Raw genomic sequence first — 15329 nt, 5'->3', positions numbered from 1 at the left:
GAATTTGGACCACCGCTGAATTAGTACTTATCGAACTGTGAGACCTAAGTAGTGAACGGGCTACTTCTGGTTGTTCGAAAATTAATGGGGCAAATTGGTCAGGTAAGGCTCAGTAGCGCCTCAAGTTTTACATCGTGATAGATTTTCATTTATTAAGTGCAAAGAATTCGCATAAGTTTGSTATTACTTGGTTTATGCATTGAAATGTTTTATGCATATGAAAACCCGTGAACTCACCAACTCTTTGTAGTTGACCTCGTTTTTATTTCCATGCTTTTCAGGTTCTAAGTAAGTTGTTTGGATTATTGGGAGCACACTTGGGCCAAGATCGATTAAGTCAAGATTTTGATGAATTGGTGAACGTTGCGTAATTTCATTTTCTCCGTTATGTCGATGAATTGTTTTTATTTTGAACAATTTGAAATAGTGCTATTTATAGCTGTTGCTAAGACTCGTTTGCCTGTTTGCATCCCGTGTTTCCGCTTTAGCGGGGTGTGACAGTAAACCGCTCAACAGCTTGTCCGACTTAGCCTAAACCGCTCGACAGCTTGTCCAACTTAGCCTAAACCGCTAGACAGCTTGTCCGACTTAGCCTAAACCGCTCGACAGCTTGTCCGACTTAATCTATATCGCTCATCTATCTTGTCCGGATTTGATCCCCAAATAAAACACTTAGCCGCACACACAGGCCTAGCCGGATTCTGTCTATATCGATCACCCCGTGTCTGACTTAGTCATACTTGCTTATCCCTTGTCCGATTTAGTCTCATCTTCGGACACTGTCTTGTCTGTACTTGGTGATTCTTGGCCAGGACTTAGTCGTGAGCTTCTTTTTCTCGGATTTAAGCTAACATCAGCCAGCCCCTCATACGATTTAAGACTTAGTCAATTTTCTTGATCACTTGTCCGATTTCAGCAGTATTTATCTGTTTTTCACCAGGATTTCGAATTTTGAACAGTTTTACTGTTTTTAATATATTTTTAACTGATTTGAGAATTTTTTGAACTGTTTTCCATCGCGTAAATTGTTTCTTATCAGTTTTAACTGTTTTTAACAGTTTTTAACTGTTTTCAACAGTTTTTGATTATTTTTACTGATTTTTGACAGTTTTCGTTGTTTTTCTGATTTCTCATCAGTTTTTGTGTTTTTGTGTTATTTTTTTTAGCTTAATAGTTTTTGATTTCTTTTGTTTATTTCATCGCATTAGATCCTTTGATCGATCTGATTTCTAAAAATGGCAGTTTCATTTGAGAAGGAGAATGTGGATTTAAAAATTAAAGTGTCTGAGTTGGAAAAGAGCATACTGGACTACAAAGAGAAATACCTTAATATGTTCTATGAAAACCATTCAAATGAGGAATATATTAAAGATTTAAAAAGGGATCATAAAAAAATGTGGAAGATTTGAGAAGGACTTTCAGTATAAGGTTGAAAAACTTGAGAAAACTCTGAGTTCTGTGAGAAAAGACTATGGTGATGAATTGAAAACTTGGAGTAAAGCTAATAAAGATCTGTTCAATAAACTTCAAGTGCTGCAAACTAAGAGGAACTCTTTTGGGAGGAATAATAAAGAGACTGAGGACTTAACCGATAAACTTCATAAGTTTGAGAGTGATCTGAGTGAGTTAAAGAATTTACTGGATTTAGAGAAAAGAAAAGTTTTGGAGTCTAAACAGAGTTTGAATACTGAAAGATCAATTTTTGAGAAAGAGAAGAAAATATTTTCTGAAATAGAGAAAAGATTCAGTGTTGAACGCATATCTTATGAAGATAAATTTTCTCGAACAAAATGCTTTTAAAGCAGAAGACTTTAGATGAAGAGAAGAAAAGAACGACATCAAATAAGAATGTCTGTGTCAGAATCAGAAATTATCTGACAGCATTGCTCTAAAGCAGAAGACTTTAGATGAAGAGAAGAAGCAATTTGCGCTTGAAAAGAGAAATACCGCAAAGAAATATGCAGCTATTGCTAAAGAGCTTGCTGAAAAGAAAAAATGGCTCGACGTCGCTTCTGAGAATGAGAAGAGCAGCTCAGATGAAGAGAGAAKAGAGTTTAATAATCAGAAGAAGAAATTTGAAATGCTTAAGAAGGAGTTAGAAGGTAAAATCCTGATACTTCAAGAAAATTGTCTGATCTGAAGACAGAACTTGAAACTGAATTAAAGATGAGAACTGAACTAAAAAATAAGTATGATTTAGTTGCTGATGAACGAAACCAACTTTTAAAGAAAGTCAAAGACTTTTCTTGTGCTCAAAGCTCAACTGGTTCTCCTTCACAGTGTAAAACCAACTTTTATAACTGTTTCAAATCTAACAGTTAGCAGCCTTAAATCAATTGTTTCTAAGAACTATTTTCGTTCTTCAAGTCAGTATTATCAAGGGTATGTCATTGGATCACCCAATTATCAATCAAAAGTTAAAAATGTTTGGGTTAATAAAGTTAATTCTGTTTCGTCTCATACATCTGTTGTTACTAACTCTGTTCTTCCTTGCATTGTGAGATCCACTAATGATCTGATCAATCTTAGCAAGAGAAGAATTATGTGCTCCACATGCAAAACCATAGATTTTGTGAACAAGAAGAGGTACAACAGGTGGACTGACGATAATAATTGTCAGAAGAATTGGAAGGGAAACAACAGGCATGATGATAATCAGCGGTATGGATCTTATTCTGTATATAATCATCCTGTTAAAAGCGCGGAAAAGAAAACATCTAATAAAAATAGATGGTTTAGCACTTATAACATCCCACAGCCTGATACTAACAAAGAAGGACCCAAGTTCGTTTGGGTACCAAAATCTATTTGATCTGATTTTGCAGGTGCGTCATTACAGCACTGATCAGAGATTCATTCATATGATGCACAAATTCAGGGGGAGGTTGTAACTTGTTCAAACAAAGGCTTCTAAACATTCAGTTCAGGACCCGTGTTTAAACGTTGTGGTTTCTAAACACCTAGTTTAGGACCTGTGCTAAAAATGTTTCCTTTATTTTCTTTAATTTTTGAGCTGAATCGAAATATTTCTTAAATCTATTTTCTAGGGGGAGTCTCTAGAAATTTTAATAAAAGTTTTTGGAAAATGATTTATTTTTGGAAACGAGTATATCTTCTGAACAGGTATTTCCTGAGATTTTACTTGTGTAATTTCTCATCGATCATAACTCCAATACCTGCTTTAGCTATTCTTGAAACTTTTATTATCACGTCTTGTAAATAATATCATTTTCAGTGATAATACGCTCGTTAGTACTCAAAGGTTATATTTTTCTGATTTTTTTTACCTTGATTGATATACATTCATTACTTCTTTGAAAATCAGAATCTGTAAACTTGTTCTTACAGATCTTCATTCATTTCTCTCGCATTCTGAATAATATGATTATTGTCGTATCACTTCTTTATTGATCGTGCTTAAAAGCCAAATATCTTGATCAATTTTTTATCTGATCATTGTGCTTTATTTGCAATAACATTTTGATCAATCATTGTGATCAACTGAGCATACTGTAATGTTAGGAGGGACTGAGTGCTTAACAAAAATACCTCTATGGAATGTCAGAACCGACAGACCTACCCAAGAGGACAACCATATCTGAGTGAGCTTTAAATACACAAGGGTTTGTGTGCAGAGCTTAAAATGAAAATGAGAGGGGTAGTTGTTGTGAGACAAAAGAATTGACGAGAGTTGTGTCAGGATTAAAAGAACATAAGAATCCTGTTCCAAACTTCTAAATTCTGGGCATACCATGTTATCTATTAGTTCTTAATTCTTTCGAGACTAATATTGAAAAAGGCAAAGCCCAGTCCAATTCTTGTCACAACCCCACCAGCTACTCATTTATCTCTTAACAGATAAGTGTTTCAATAACACTTGGGGCACGTAGCTCACAATCTATCAATTTATCATTCGGAGAATTTTGATATTGAAACAGAAGGATATATGTCCTCCCTTCAAGTCTTTTTTATCACGTATTGAGTCTGATAAATTAGTGTAGTCTACACGGTTTATCTTTTTGAGCTTAAACAAAAGCATATGTTGCTTTATCTTTCTACACTACACAGATTTTGCAAATTATATGTTATTTTGCCGAAACATTAATAGATATTCTTTTATAAGTTATCGATGATTGAATGGAAGACCTGGTGAGATGAATCTCATAAAGTCTCATATATATATATATATATATATATATATATATATATATATATATATATATATACAGCACATCCGTTGTACTGAGTATATTTGTTATACTCACAAACCACTCTTTTTATAAGATTGAAAATAATTTCATACATTGAAATTAGCTGTTACCTTTCCATTCCCTTTAATCTGAAAAGATTAAACAAGTGGATTTGAAAAGATCTGCTTACAATTTCATGAATTGACGGTTTTTGCGGAAGATTTCATTCATTCTTGTGTATGATGTAATGATTCTTATTTCATTATAAGGGGGAGTATGTAATAATGAATGAAATGTTCAATTCCGAACATTATAAGGGGAGTTTGTTGTAAAGATCAAGGGGGAGTAACATCAATGGCAAAAGACTCAAAAGAAGTACGACTAGAGATTATTACTGAAAATTATTCCTGTGCTACAATGTCTGAGAGTTTTTGAATGTGAAGATAATCGTTTCAAAAGTTTACTGACAAAGATTTCTTATTGAAGCAAGTTTGTGAATTTTTTTGTCTAAAGAAGTTTGTTTTTGGAGAGAATGTTACTGATTTGTTTGTCTGAAGATTTTTGAAGATCGTATATTGATGATCATATATGAAGTTCGTTACTGATTTGTTCTACGTTGTCAAAAGAGAAGATCATCGCTATTCTACATTCGAGGAGGAGAATGTTAGAAGATTTTCTCAACAAACGATCATCTGAAGATTTCAAGTGAAGTTGTTTTGAAGTTTTTGAAGATGTCATAAAGAGCTTAAAGTGACAAAGTTCAAACGAGATTCAAAATGCGCAAATTCTTTCAAGCATGAATACAAAGGGGGAGAATGTTAGGACTGAAATTCAGTATTAATTGTATTCGTCATGAAAAGATATAATTGTCTATAATTAGAAAGTCATCGTGTTTGACTTTTCTTATGTACTTTGACTTTGACTAGAGGGTATTGTTTGACCCTATATATAGAGTTTGTCTTGTGTAATTTTTGTAAGGAGCTTCATTGTAATATCAGTTTACGTATATTGAAGTTTGGCCAAGATTGGAGCTTTGAATTTTTCTCTCATCATCTCCTTCATGTTCTTAATTGCTAAATCGTAGATATGCCATGGATTGTTAATGAAATATTGAAGATTGATCTTAAGAGGACTATCATCATCTATGAAAAATACATGTTATATGTATAAATAAAACAACGATCAACTATAACAATACATACTTATGCTATCTTGTTTAGAAGTACCACTTGGATTCTTGTTTTGAATTTGATTGATACATTCTCATAATTTTGTGGCAGCTTTCCGAATGCAAGACATTTTCGTTTCTAATGATCTTCTTGGTCGAGTATTGGTTGTGAACGACTCAGTTGCATGATATTGAGTTTCTATTATTGCCTAAAACTTATCTTTTGATTGGTTTCTACTTATTATTGGATTTTGAGATACATCAAGATAACAATGACGTAAATGTATATCTTCGTTATCTTTGTAGGCTGAACTTGGACTGATGTATTTTTTTTATGAAATAATATGTGTGTGATTTAGCTTACTAAATCACCCACTATTTATACACAAAATTTTCACTTCACTCCAAATAAAATCTCCATGTCAATGCGAAAAATCTGATAAATGAAGGTAAATTAGACAACATGCTGAAAAGGCTGGTAGTATTTTTCTGAAAGGCTGGTAATATTCTTCTGAAAAGCCTGGTAATATTCTTTTGAAAAGTCTGAGAATGTTTTAAAAATCTTGTTGGTCCCGTTAGAGTCAACGAGATATTTAGAAACAATTTGTAGAAGGGGGGGGGGATGAATATAAACACAGTAAACTTTTCAAATTTAAAATATATATTGATAAAGAAAGATCAATACAGATTTTACAAGATTGTATGCAGAAAAGATAAGGTAGATAACTTATCTAAACAATCTAAGTTAGTCACAAAAGTTCTTAGCAAAGAGAAAAGTTTGCTGTTTAAGACTAAGAAGAAAGTGAGTTCTTTCTGGGTAAGAACTATTTAAAATACTTGAAAAGGGATTCTAACTTGCTTTGAAGATAAATGTAATGTGTTCTTAGATGTGTGTGTGTTCTTTCACGTATGCACGTAAGGATTAGATAGTATCTCTGCGTGGAGATAAAACACATCTATTTATACCTATTGCATTAAATGCACATTTAATGCAATGCAGTAGGGTTTGAACATGCGTCAAGCCTTTAGAGAAAGACTTGTCATTTGCTACAGTTAATAGTACAAAAGCCTATTCATGAGCAAACATCCTTTCATGGAGTTGCTGGGTAGTAGAGTCAACTAATCGGCCCGTGTCGTACTACTCTAGAAAGGGTATGAGTTTGTCCTTTGTGTGTGGAAGGACAAGACAAAAGCAATCTTGCTCAACAAGCTTCTTTTGATCACTGAATGCTGGAATAACCCTGAAAGTCTCTTCAGCATTCGCTGAGGCTGGGACAGTCTTCACACATATATAGACCAGGTTGTAATCATTGAATGTCGCTTCAGATCACGAATGCGCCAGTCTCTAATCTTTAGCCCTACATATGTGTGTGTGTATATATATATATATATATATATATATATCAAAAGAAACAACCGAGGATATGATAAAGCAACTTCGTATCATATATAATATTGATTTAGTATCTAATATATGATCCTCAACCATTTATCTTGAATATATTTTTTAAAAATTATCATCTTCTTGTAAAGGGATGTTTGTTTGGCTTTTAATGGTGACATTAAGAGGAAACCTTTTAAATGGTAAGAGGCATGGACTGTTTGGCAAAAAAAAAATGAACCTTTTAATGGTTACAAAAACCTCTTAATGATTTTATGTCTAGGGCTCCATTAAACGGTTCAGATTTCAATTGTTCCAAGTTTGCCCTCCCTTCCAGCTGCTCTTCTTCACGTCGCCTTCCCAAATCCCATGGCTTTCTCGGGATGCATATATACCATTATGCGACCATTTTAAACAAAAAAATTGGTTGCAAAATAGTAGAAATGTTACTGTTGAGGAGAAGATAGCTATATTTTTGACAATTATTGGCCATAACAAATGCTTTAGAATGGTTAAACGGAGATTTCAGCACTCCACGAAGACTATTCATATAAACTTTTCGCGAAGTGTTACGAGCAATGATGAAATTTGCAAAAGAAGTTATACGGCCGATATTCTCTGAGAAAACGCAAAACACATCAAAACGTCAAAGGAACCTCCGAGGAATATTTCCGAATTTTTTTAATTATATTTTGTAAAACCAACTCGCAATTTGAATACTACTTTACTCTTTAATTTTAAAATTTAATCACTAGTTTATTAATAAATTGAATCAGTTATCTTTGCTTGCGTTCCAACTTCCAACAACGGGTCTATGGCCTTTGTCCACACATGAACTGAATCACCGTCGCAACATCAAGAGGAAATACAGTGTCATCGGTAAGTCAAAGCAAGATCATGCTACAACTACATTACATTTTTCATTCAATCCGTTGAAAAGTTTCAATCTTTCCCTATTTTCACTTAAACCCTAGAATATTGTTGCATCTTAAACCCTCACACCAATATCTATATTCAGAGTTTCTTTGATGTTATTGTTTATGCAGAGGTATTTGTTGAAGATCTTGATTTGTTTGAGATGGAATTGGATGATTTTGAACCCTTATTCGGTGAACCCAACGTAGAGTGGTCAGCTGCCACTGCCAGCCAAGTCACGACTCCCGTCCGTCCATTCTTGTTCCAAATTCATGCTCCCGACTCTTCTAGCCTCGGAGTTAATGTTACTGACTTTTTCTCAAACAGTTTTGGGGCAGTTCGATCAATTCAACAGCTCGAGGATATGGTTAAGCCTGTTTTACATATAATCTGCTATCTATTTACTCTCTGTTAGTTAATAGAATTCTATAACCCAAACGTATAGGTCTTTGGCAGATTAATATGTTTGGAGATGATAAAACATATATGAACCAAAACCAAACAAAACCAAATGCCTGACGCAGGTTTCGGGGTAGGATTTTCGCATAACTTCTTTCAAGAAATGGTTATGCATTTCCACCTATTTCGATCATTTGTTTTGAGAACTTCTTTTTGACGAAAGTGATACTCTGAAACTTTTGCAAATTAATGTTTTCAAGAGTTATATTAATGATCCTCAATCCTTCTTAAGATGGGTAGAATGTATTATTTATATATCGTGTTACAAGGGAGGTGGTATTAGCATTGACCCTCACTAGACTGAGCATGGATTCACGGGTATCCATCTGCTATTGAGTATCTTTCTAGGCCATCTTTTGTCAAATAGTAGTTTGGAAGGCTTCAAATTCCCAAATCTTATGGCTTTTATGTGGTTGCCGTTCCATGCATAACAGGTTAAATACAAGCTAAGTATACAAGTTGTCCTGTCTTATGAAATTGTCTCTTAAAATATTATCCCCTGGTTAGGCTTGTTTAGGTTTTCTTCTTTATCCAACGAGTTCCAAATACTAGCATGTCCTTGCTGATATGTCCCAGTGGTAGAAGTGTGGGTGTAATCCATATGTGTGAGGTCCGGTTCGAGCTCGGGCAATGAGCATGCGCTGATTTACCTCTCCCATGATGACCGACCGAGGGACTGGTGTAATGGGGGAACCTCATAGAGTGGCATCTATCCTTTTTCTTTTTCCAAACGCTACCATATTTGTCTACAAATTACACACCATAACAATGGGGTTGTTTTGGAGAATAACTTTCTGACATGTTTCTTTGAAATGCATGACCTTATTTAGCTATACATAAAACCCAAAATTGTATATCATAAAATTAGACTTTCTTCATAACAAAATAGACAAACAGACCTTAATGTAGGATCATGGTGCTATAATTTGCCAACAAATTTGACCCAAGTGCAAGGAGAAATGCAATTTGTTCCATAAATTGTGGTAACACCTTGGATTAATACAGAAAAAAGCACTGGAATTTTGTTTTATTCCCTCCATCCCAGAATCATTTTATAGAAAGTACTTATGTTTGCAACAGGTTTCCACATTATTCCTAGTTTTGGAATGAGGGTTTTACAATGACAGAAGAAGTAGAAAGATTGCGAATCACTTCCCAAAATTTTAAGGAGTAAACAAATGATTGGAGAGGGATGCGGCGGTGGGGGGGGTAGAGGAAGAGGGGGTAGCTAACTTTTATATCAATTGATCTATTACATTTGAGAGCTCAGTAGCTTTTTAATATCCAAAAATTGAGTGTGAGGTAACTAGTTAGTAGTTTTGTTATATTTACTTCTCCATATCTATGTTGTATTTTATTTAGGACTTACCAAATGGGGAAGAGGCGTACTTTTTTCTTGGAAGGTAGGAGTAACAAGCTGCGCTTTTACATTGTACAAGATGGGACTGTTACAATGCTTAACTGTGATGTTAAGGTCTTTCTAACAAATTCCAAATTCTCATCTATTAATTCATTTGCATTGTGTAAATTAATTTTGGCATACTGTAAGCATTACTGATTTTTAAATTTGGGTATCAAGATAAAGATGTTGGTGACTTACGGAATCTTGAATGGGGATCATAGTTCTCATTTGAAATACTGGTTGGTGGTTAAAATTGCATTGCTCGTCTCTCTCTTCTTTTGTCACTGTCGCAGCAATGTAATGGAAAATGATCATCATATATTCAAACAAGTTTATGTGGGAAGTTATATCTTCTACTCATCCTTTAATCTATACACAGAGGGATGATACTGGCATTGGTGGTTCCTGGTCTGAGTTTCTGGAATACCTTGTTAATTCAATAAAGTTCGGGGATGTGAAGCTTGTTTTGGAGGGGCATCGAAAATCAGATGGTAATTAGTTATCGAGGATCCTTCAACATAATTACCTGGATACTAATGTGCTTCTTAATAATTTTATTGTTTCTGAAATCGTTCAGATTTTTCAATGTTGCATTCACTACTTCCTTCATTTTCTCTTTTTTATTTCATTTCAAAGAATGGTGTTCATGAATGTTTTCACAGGCCTTTGGATGAACCAAGTTCCAGACATCTAGATTCCTGTTGTTTATATTCTTGGTGCCATGGAAGTCTTTCAGTTACAACTTATTTGTTCCTCTAAGATGTGAAAAATCCGTTTGAAAATATACCATTGTTGTATGCACCGAAAGAATTGGTCCCAATAATGAAATAGAATTGATTTGTGCGTTCATTTAGTTGTTAATATTTGACTGAACTTTTCATCATTACTTTCTGTAGGGGGTTCAGAAAGTCCTTTTGTCTTTCTGCTGGTTGAGGCTGGCTACTGCCCAACCATGCTATTTACAATATCAGCTATTGTTGTGGTTCAAATTGCATGATCCTAATCTTCCTTGTTAGAAGGCATGATCTTCAAGATATGTTGTTAAATCTTTATTGCATTTACTAATGTGTAATTTGTCTAAAATTCAATTTGTATATTGTCATGTAGGTCATTCATAGGATGATTATTGGGCAATGGAACTTCACCTTGTCATGTAATTGATGTTCTTTTAAATTTAGGACCCGAATCTGCTAGACTAGTTGCTCAGAAGTCAAAAGGAATGCCTCGAATCTCTGTGTTTCTGCTTAGGCTTGTTGGCACTGCTGCAAATGAGGTGATGGCGAGGCTTTCTCTTGATCTGTACAAAGCATTTAAAAGCAGTCACAAACTGCTAGTTCAAGGTAATGCTTTAATTCTTTATACCATTTACTATTTGTCAAAGGTTTCTTTTGAAGTCTAATACAAGTTCACGATACAAAGTTCTGTTCTTCAGTATGTCAGTTTTTATTTTTGGATGGAGGTCCTAAACCCACCTCTGGGTTTGGTATATGGTAATGTCAGTTTTACCATTCTATACATTCCATTGATTTATTTCATTGTTAACTGAGTTCATGATTTTGCTATCATATCTAAGTAACAACTGAAATTCATACTTGTAAGACCTTTAGACCTATACGAAATTGCTTAAAAGCATGAGCTTCTATTTTGAAGCATTACGTACTATAATGCATGATGAAGCAAAGGAACTGTTACATAGAGAAGTGCTCTTTTATGTTAATTTAAAAAATGGGTATTTAAAAAAAATTATTACATATATGACCATGATCATCAAAGTATTAACCATGAAGTTGAATCTCTAAATAATGTAACTTCATTGAAAAGCCCAAAATCATACAAATCTGAATCAAATCTTCAAGAATTAAGAACAAGATGAAGATTAGAGAGAAATAATTGCCAAATTTTTCTTTGTATTTCTTGAGAGAGAATTACAGCACTAATCAGATTGATTACAGAAAGTTAATGACAATTACAAAGCTAATGACTATTTATACTAAGGAAAGCATTAAACCTATCTATTACAAAGCATATTAAAAATGGAGAACTTGAATACAATCTTTAACGCACATACTTGAACCCAACATTCTCCCCCTTTGGATTCAAGTTCGAACTCTTATAAATCTTGTCTTTCTGAGTCCGAGAATTGTCTCCAGCCTCCTTAGTGCATTCCGATATTGAATTTTTCTCCTCAAGTAGATTCAGGGCATTGATCAACAAATATCTATCTTTTGAACTCATCCTCTCCGACTCCGCAGCTTTATCATCATTAACTCTCCTTGAATCCAATGCCCGTCTCACCATTCGAATAGTCCCATCAGAGAATTTGTTCAACTCACTAAACCTCATAAACTTCTTTATTCGACCCTCAGCATCGTATATTACCCCAAACTCCGGTTGTTCAAGAATCATATAAAGCGGATAAGCTTTAATGTCTTCCAACTCTTGATTAGGTCTTTTCAAATTAATAATTCTCTGATTATCTTCAAGTCCCATTTGGACATCAATAACCATAGCAACTTTAACGTGACTGCGCATAAACCTTTTTATTGCACTAAGGGCAACAAGAGCTCCATCTTTTCTGTTTGTCATGTTCCGGATTTCATGGTACATATACTCCAGGTCTTCTAAATATAAGTTTAAGAAGTCAGCTTCACTAAATCTCCAGACCTTACCATCTTGTCGTATCACCGTGAATACCGGATACCAGACTCTGAGAAGTCTTTGAGCATCAATTTGTTWAATTGGCACWACTCGATGTTTGGTCCTTACTTCACTGATAGGGAGACATTTGGCTTTAAGGAAGTGCTTGTACTCCAAACGATATTCTTTGGTTTCCTTGTGGATACCAAGAATCTTATCACCACTTAGAGCTTTGCGATGCCGGAGGAAGATGCCAAAATAGATGTCTTCAAGATAAGGCTCTCGGATTCTAGCCTTGTCATATCCTGGAACATTGGCACGAATTTCAAAAGGCACATAATTCTTCGTAAAAATCTCGGTCGGATCAAATGGCTTTCTGGGAGTATCGGATGCACCGGCTTCAATTGCAGTGGATGGTTCCGGCAATGTCTGACGATCACCCTGAAATGGGAATACTGGGTCTTCATCATTGATGTCAGCTTCAAAGTCAAAGTATAACCCAGATGACTCGTCAGTATTCTCAATATCTTCTCCGAAATCTTGTTCTCCACCCAGTACAGTAGCAAAAACGTCATTAAATCATTGGCCGACAAGTCCAGTAGCAACCTTGTTCCTACCGTGGAGTCCGCCGGCTTTTCAACCATTTGCTCGATCGCTGGACTTGTCTCCAACTCTTCATCATCTTCTACAACTATCGCCTCAATGATTCTTTCCCTTGTAGATTCCGGGGCAGAACCTTCAACATTAATGTCTTGAGTAGCTGGCTCTCTTTCAACACTTAGAGCTGGAGCAGACGACTCAGCCACCTTTTGTCTTTTCCTCTCCCCCTCATGATGATCTGGATCTTCTGGGTCATCATGCCTTCGTTTGAGTGTGGTGGCCTGAGCTTTGCAAGTCTCTTCTAGGATAGATACCTTTCATCAATTGAGCTTTTAAGAACTTGGGTGTTTGATGTGATTAACTTGCTAACTTTGGTGAAGCTAGAAGCAACCACATCCTGAAAGGCCAAAAATTCTGAGGCTCGAACAGGGGGGGGGGGGTTNGGGGGGGGGGGTTTCATCAATTTGATGTCGCAGGAACCCAACCAAATCTGCATCTTCTGCATCGGGATTTTGGGATGCCATCAATTTAGCGTATAGCTGGGATTTGAGCTCGTACACCGATTGCTCTTGTACCGTCGTAGGCTCAGGTACAGGCGGTGGTGATGGCGCAGATGGTTGCTCTTCTTCTACTTGCTCCTTCCCCTTCAACAGTCTTTTGATACTTGCAATATGAGCATCCATATCGTCTTGAACAGCCTTTAGGGCGCCGTCCAGATATTCCTTGACACAAAGTCTAGTAAACTAACTCCTGGATCACTTAGATTACCAGTTGAGACAATAGTTGAGTAAACTGTTGTGCCTACGTTCAGTGTTGGCATAGTGATAGCACTGGTAGGACTTCCGACCGGTCCTTGTGGGAGGTCAATTGACACCACTCTGGTCGTTCCGGCTAGTTCACTAAGAACTGCAATTGTAGCAACAAATGCTCGAGACTCTTGTGTACCTATGTGTATCGGCTCTAGACTCGAGGTGCACAGAATCGAAGTCGTAGGCTGGGGCAGCGGCCTACTTGTTTCAATAACTACATTCTTCAAGTGAGAAGTAGATAGCAGATGTGCTAAGTCCCCGTGTTGAAATGAAACAGCTGGTTGTTGAGAACCAGTTGAGTGGTCGGGTTGGGTGTGCAAATGCATAGCTGGGCTAACTATGTCTTCTTCAATACCAGCATTCAGCGAATGAATGTCGATAGCAGATGTGGATGCCCGGCTATGTGTATCTGCTAGGAAAGGAGCTTGATCTTGATTTTGTGCTCCACTCACACACTCACCATATTCTTCTACTTCCCGTTCACTCAACCTCTCAGCATTTTCTATTTTATCTCCCTCATCTCCTCCTCCTACTAGAATATCAGACATGTCTTCCAGCATTCGATCATAATCATCAGGTCTGGCTCCAAAGTCATCAACATTAAATGATAAAGAATGCAGACTTGGACAAGTCTGTGGAGCGTCAAACTTTGGAAAGATCTCATCTATATTATCAACCATTGCTCCTATTTGAATATTCTGTGAAGGAATCGGTTGAGCATGGTTGTCAGCATCATCATCATCAACATTGTCATTGTCATCATTGTCACCCAGAGCTGCCTGATTGTCGGATAATGTATCTTCCGAACTTGATGAAGTTGAGGAAGTACTATCAGATGAAGTACTGTGCTGATCAGAGGCTCCCTGCTCTGTTCACCCCTCTCATTTACATTTTCCCTCATCTCACTGCCCTGTTCAGGTAACCCGTGTTTCTGAACTCTCTCACCTACATCTAAACCCTCTCTCTCAACTGAGGCATGGGGTGATCCTTGGGTAAGTTCAACCGGTTCTGGCTGAACTATAGGATCTATAACTCTCCTATAATCTATAACACACTGAGCCCTCTGATCAGCGAAGGCAAATAGCTCTGGTGGAATCTCCATAATTGAATCCAAATCTTCAACCTCGATATGTTGCCGAATTCTTGTCATGACGAACGTTGGCCCCATTTCACTATTAGTTCTGGCCTGGATATCTTCATTTGAGTTCATCATTGCTTTTATGAACAATTGCAGAAACCTTTGAAAAGGCACAAACTTTCTGGCTTTGGATGGAAATCTCTTTGCATTAACGAGCTCAACCAGTTCATTCCATATGACGAAGGCATAATCATAGTTGCGTGAAAAGACTATCCCGTGATAGAACTTCAGGAATGAACTGCTGCACGTGTCGATTCCCGCAGTTTTGGAAGTTAGGCATCTGTTCAGGATTGAAAATAGCAGATGCCAGATCGACGGTAGGAAACGCCGTTTGAATTGAGACGGGTTAGTCAACTCTTGCGAGTATCCTAACCGTTTGATGTCACGGCAGAGTTGGTCGTCTGTAACAAATGTCTCAAAACCTGTGGAGCCTGGTCCAGGAAGACGTAGAATTCTTCTCAGTCTTTTTAATGTCAATCGGCTGACATATTCATCTACGGCTCCTTCGAAGTAGAAAGTGTCACCGTCTTTGGCCAGTGTTAGGGTATTCCAAAACTGTTGTAGATACACCATAGGAACTGGTGTGTGGGCAGAAAGAGAGTAGGCAATTGGGTGTCCGCGTAAGATTTC

At 36.4% G+C, this 15329-nt stretch overlaps 1 protein-coding gene across 1 annotated transcript in view; it reads left to right on the top strand.

Moving 5' to 3' along the window:
• LOC112502431 overlaps window positions 1-15329 on the top strand; it is a 46400-nt gene that overhangs the window by 17462 nt on the left and 13609 nt on the right. The window contains exons 2-5 of the mRNA XM_025106331.1: window positions 7516-7618; window positions 7786-8021; window positions 9895-10006; window positions 10694-10855. Of these exons, the coding sequence (XP_024962099.1) occupies window positions 7516-7618; window positions 7786-8021; window positions 9895-10006; window positions 10694-10855 (613 nt within the window). The remainder of the gene's footprint in view (window positions 1-7515; window positions 7619-7785; window positions 8022-9894; window positions 10007-10693; window positions 10856-15329) is intronic.

This window comes from Cynara cardunculus, unplaced genomic scaffold (assembly GCF_001531365.2).
Source record: "Cynara cardunculus var. scolymus isolate 2C unplaced genomic scaffold, CcrdV1 Un_Scaffold_1399, whole genome shotgun sequence".
NCBI classification, from domain to species: domain Eukaryota; kingdom Viridiplantae; phylum Streptophyta; class Magnoliopsida; order Asterales; family Asteraceae; genus Cynara; species Cynara cardunculus.
This window is presented reverse-complemented; position numbering and strand designations above follow the sequence as displayed.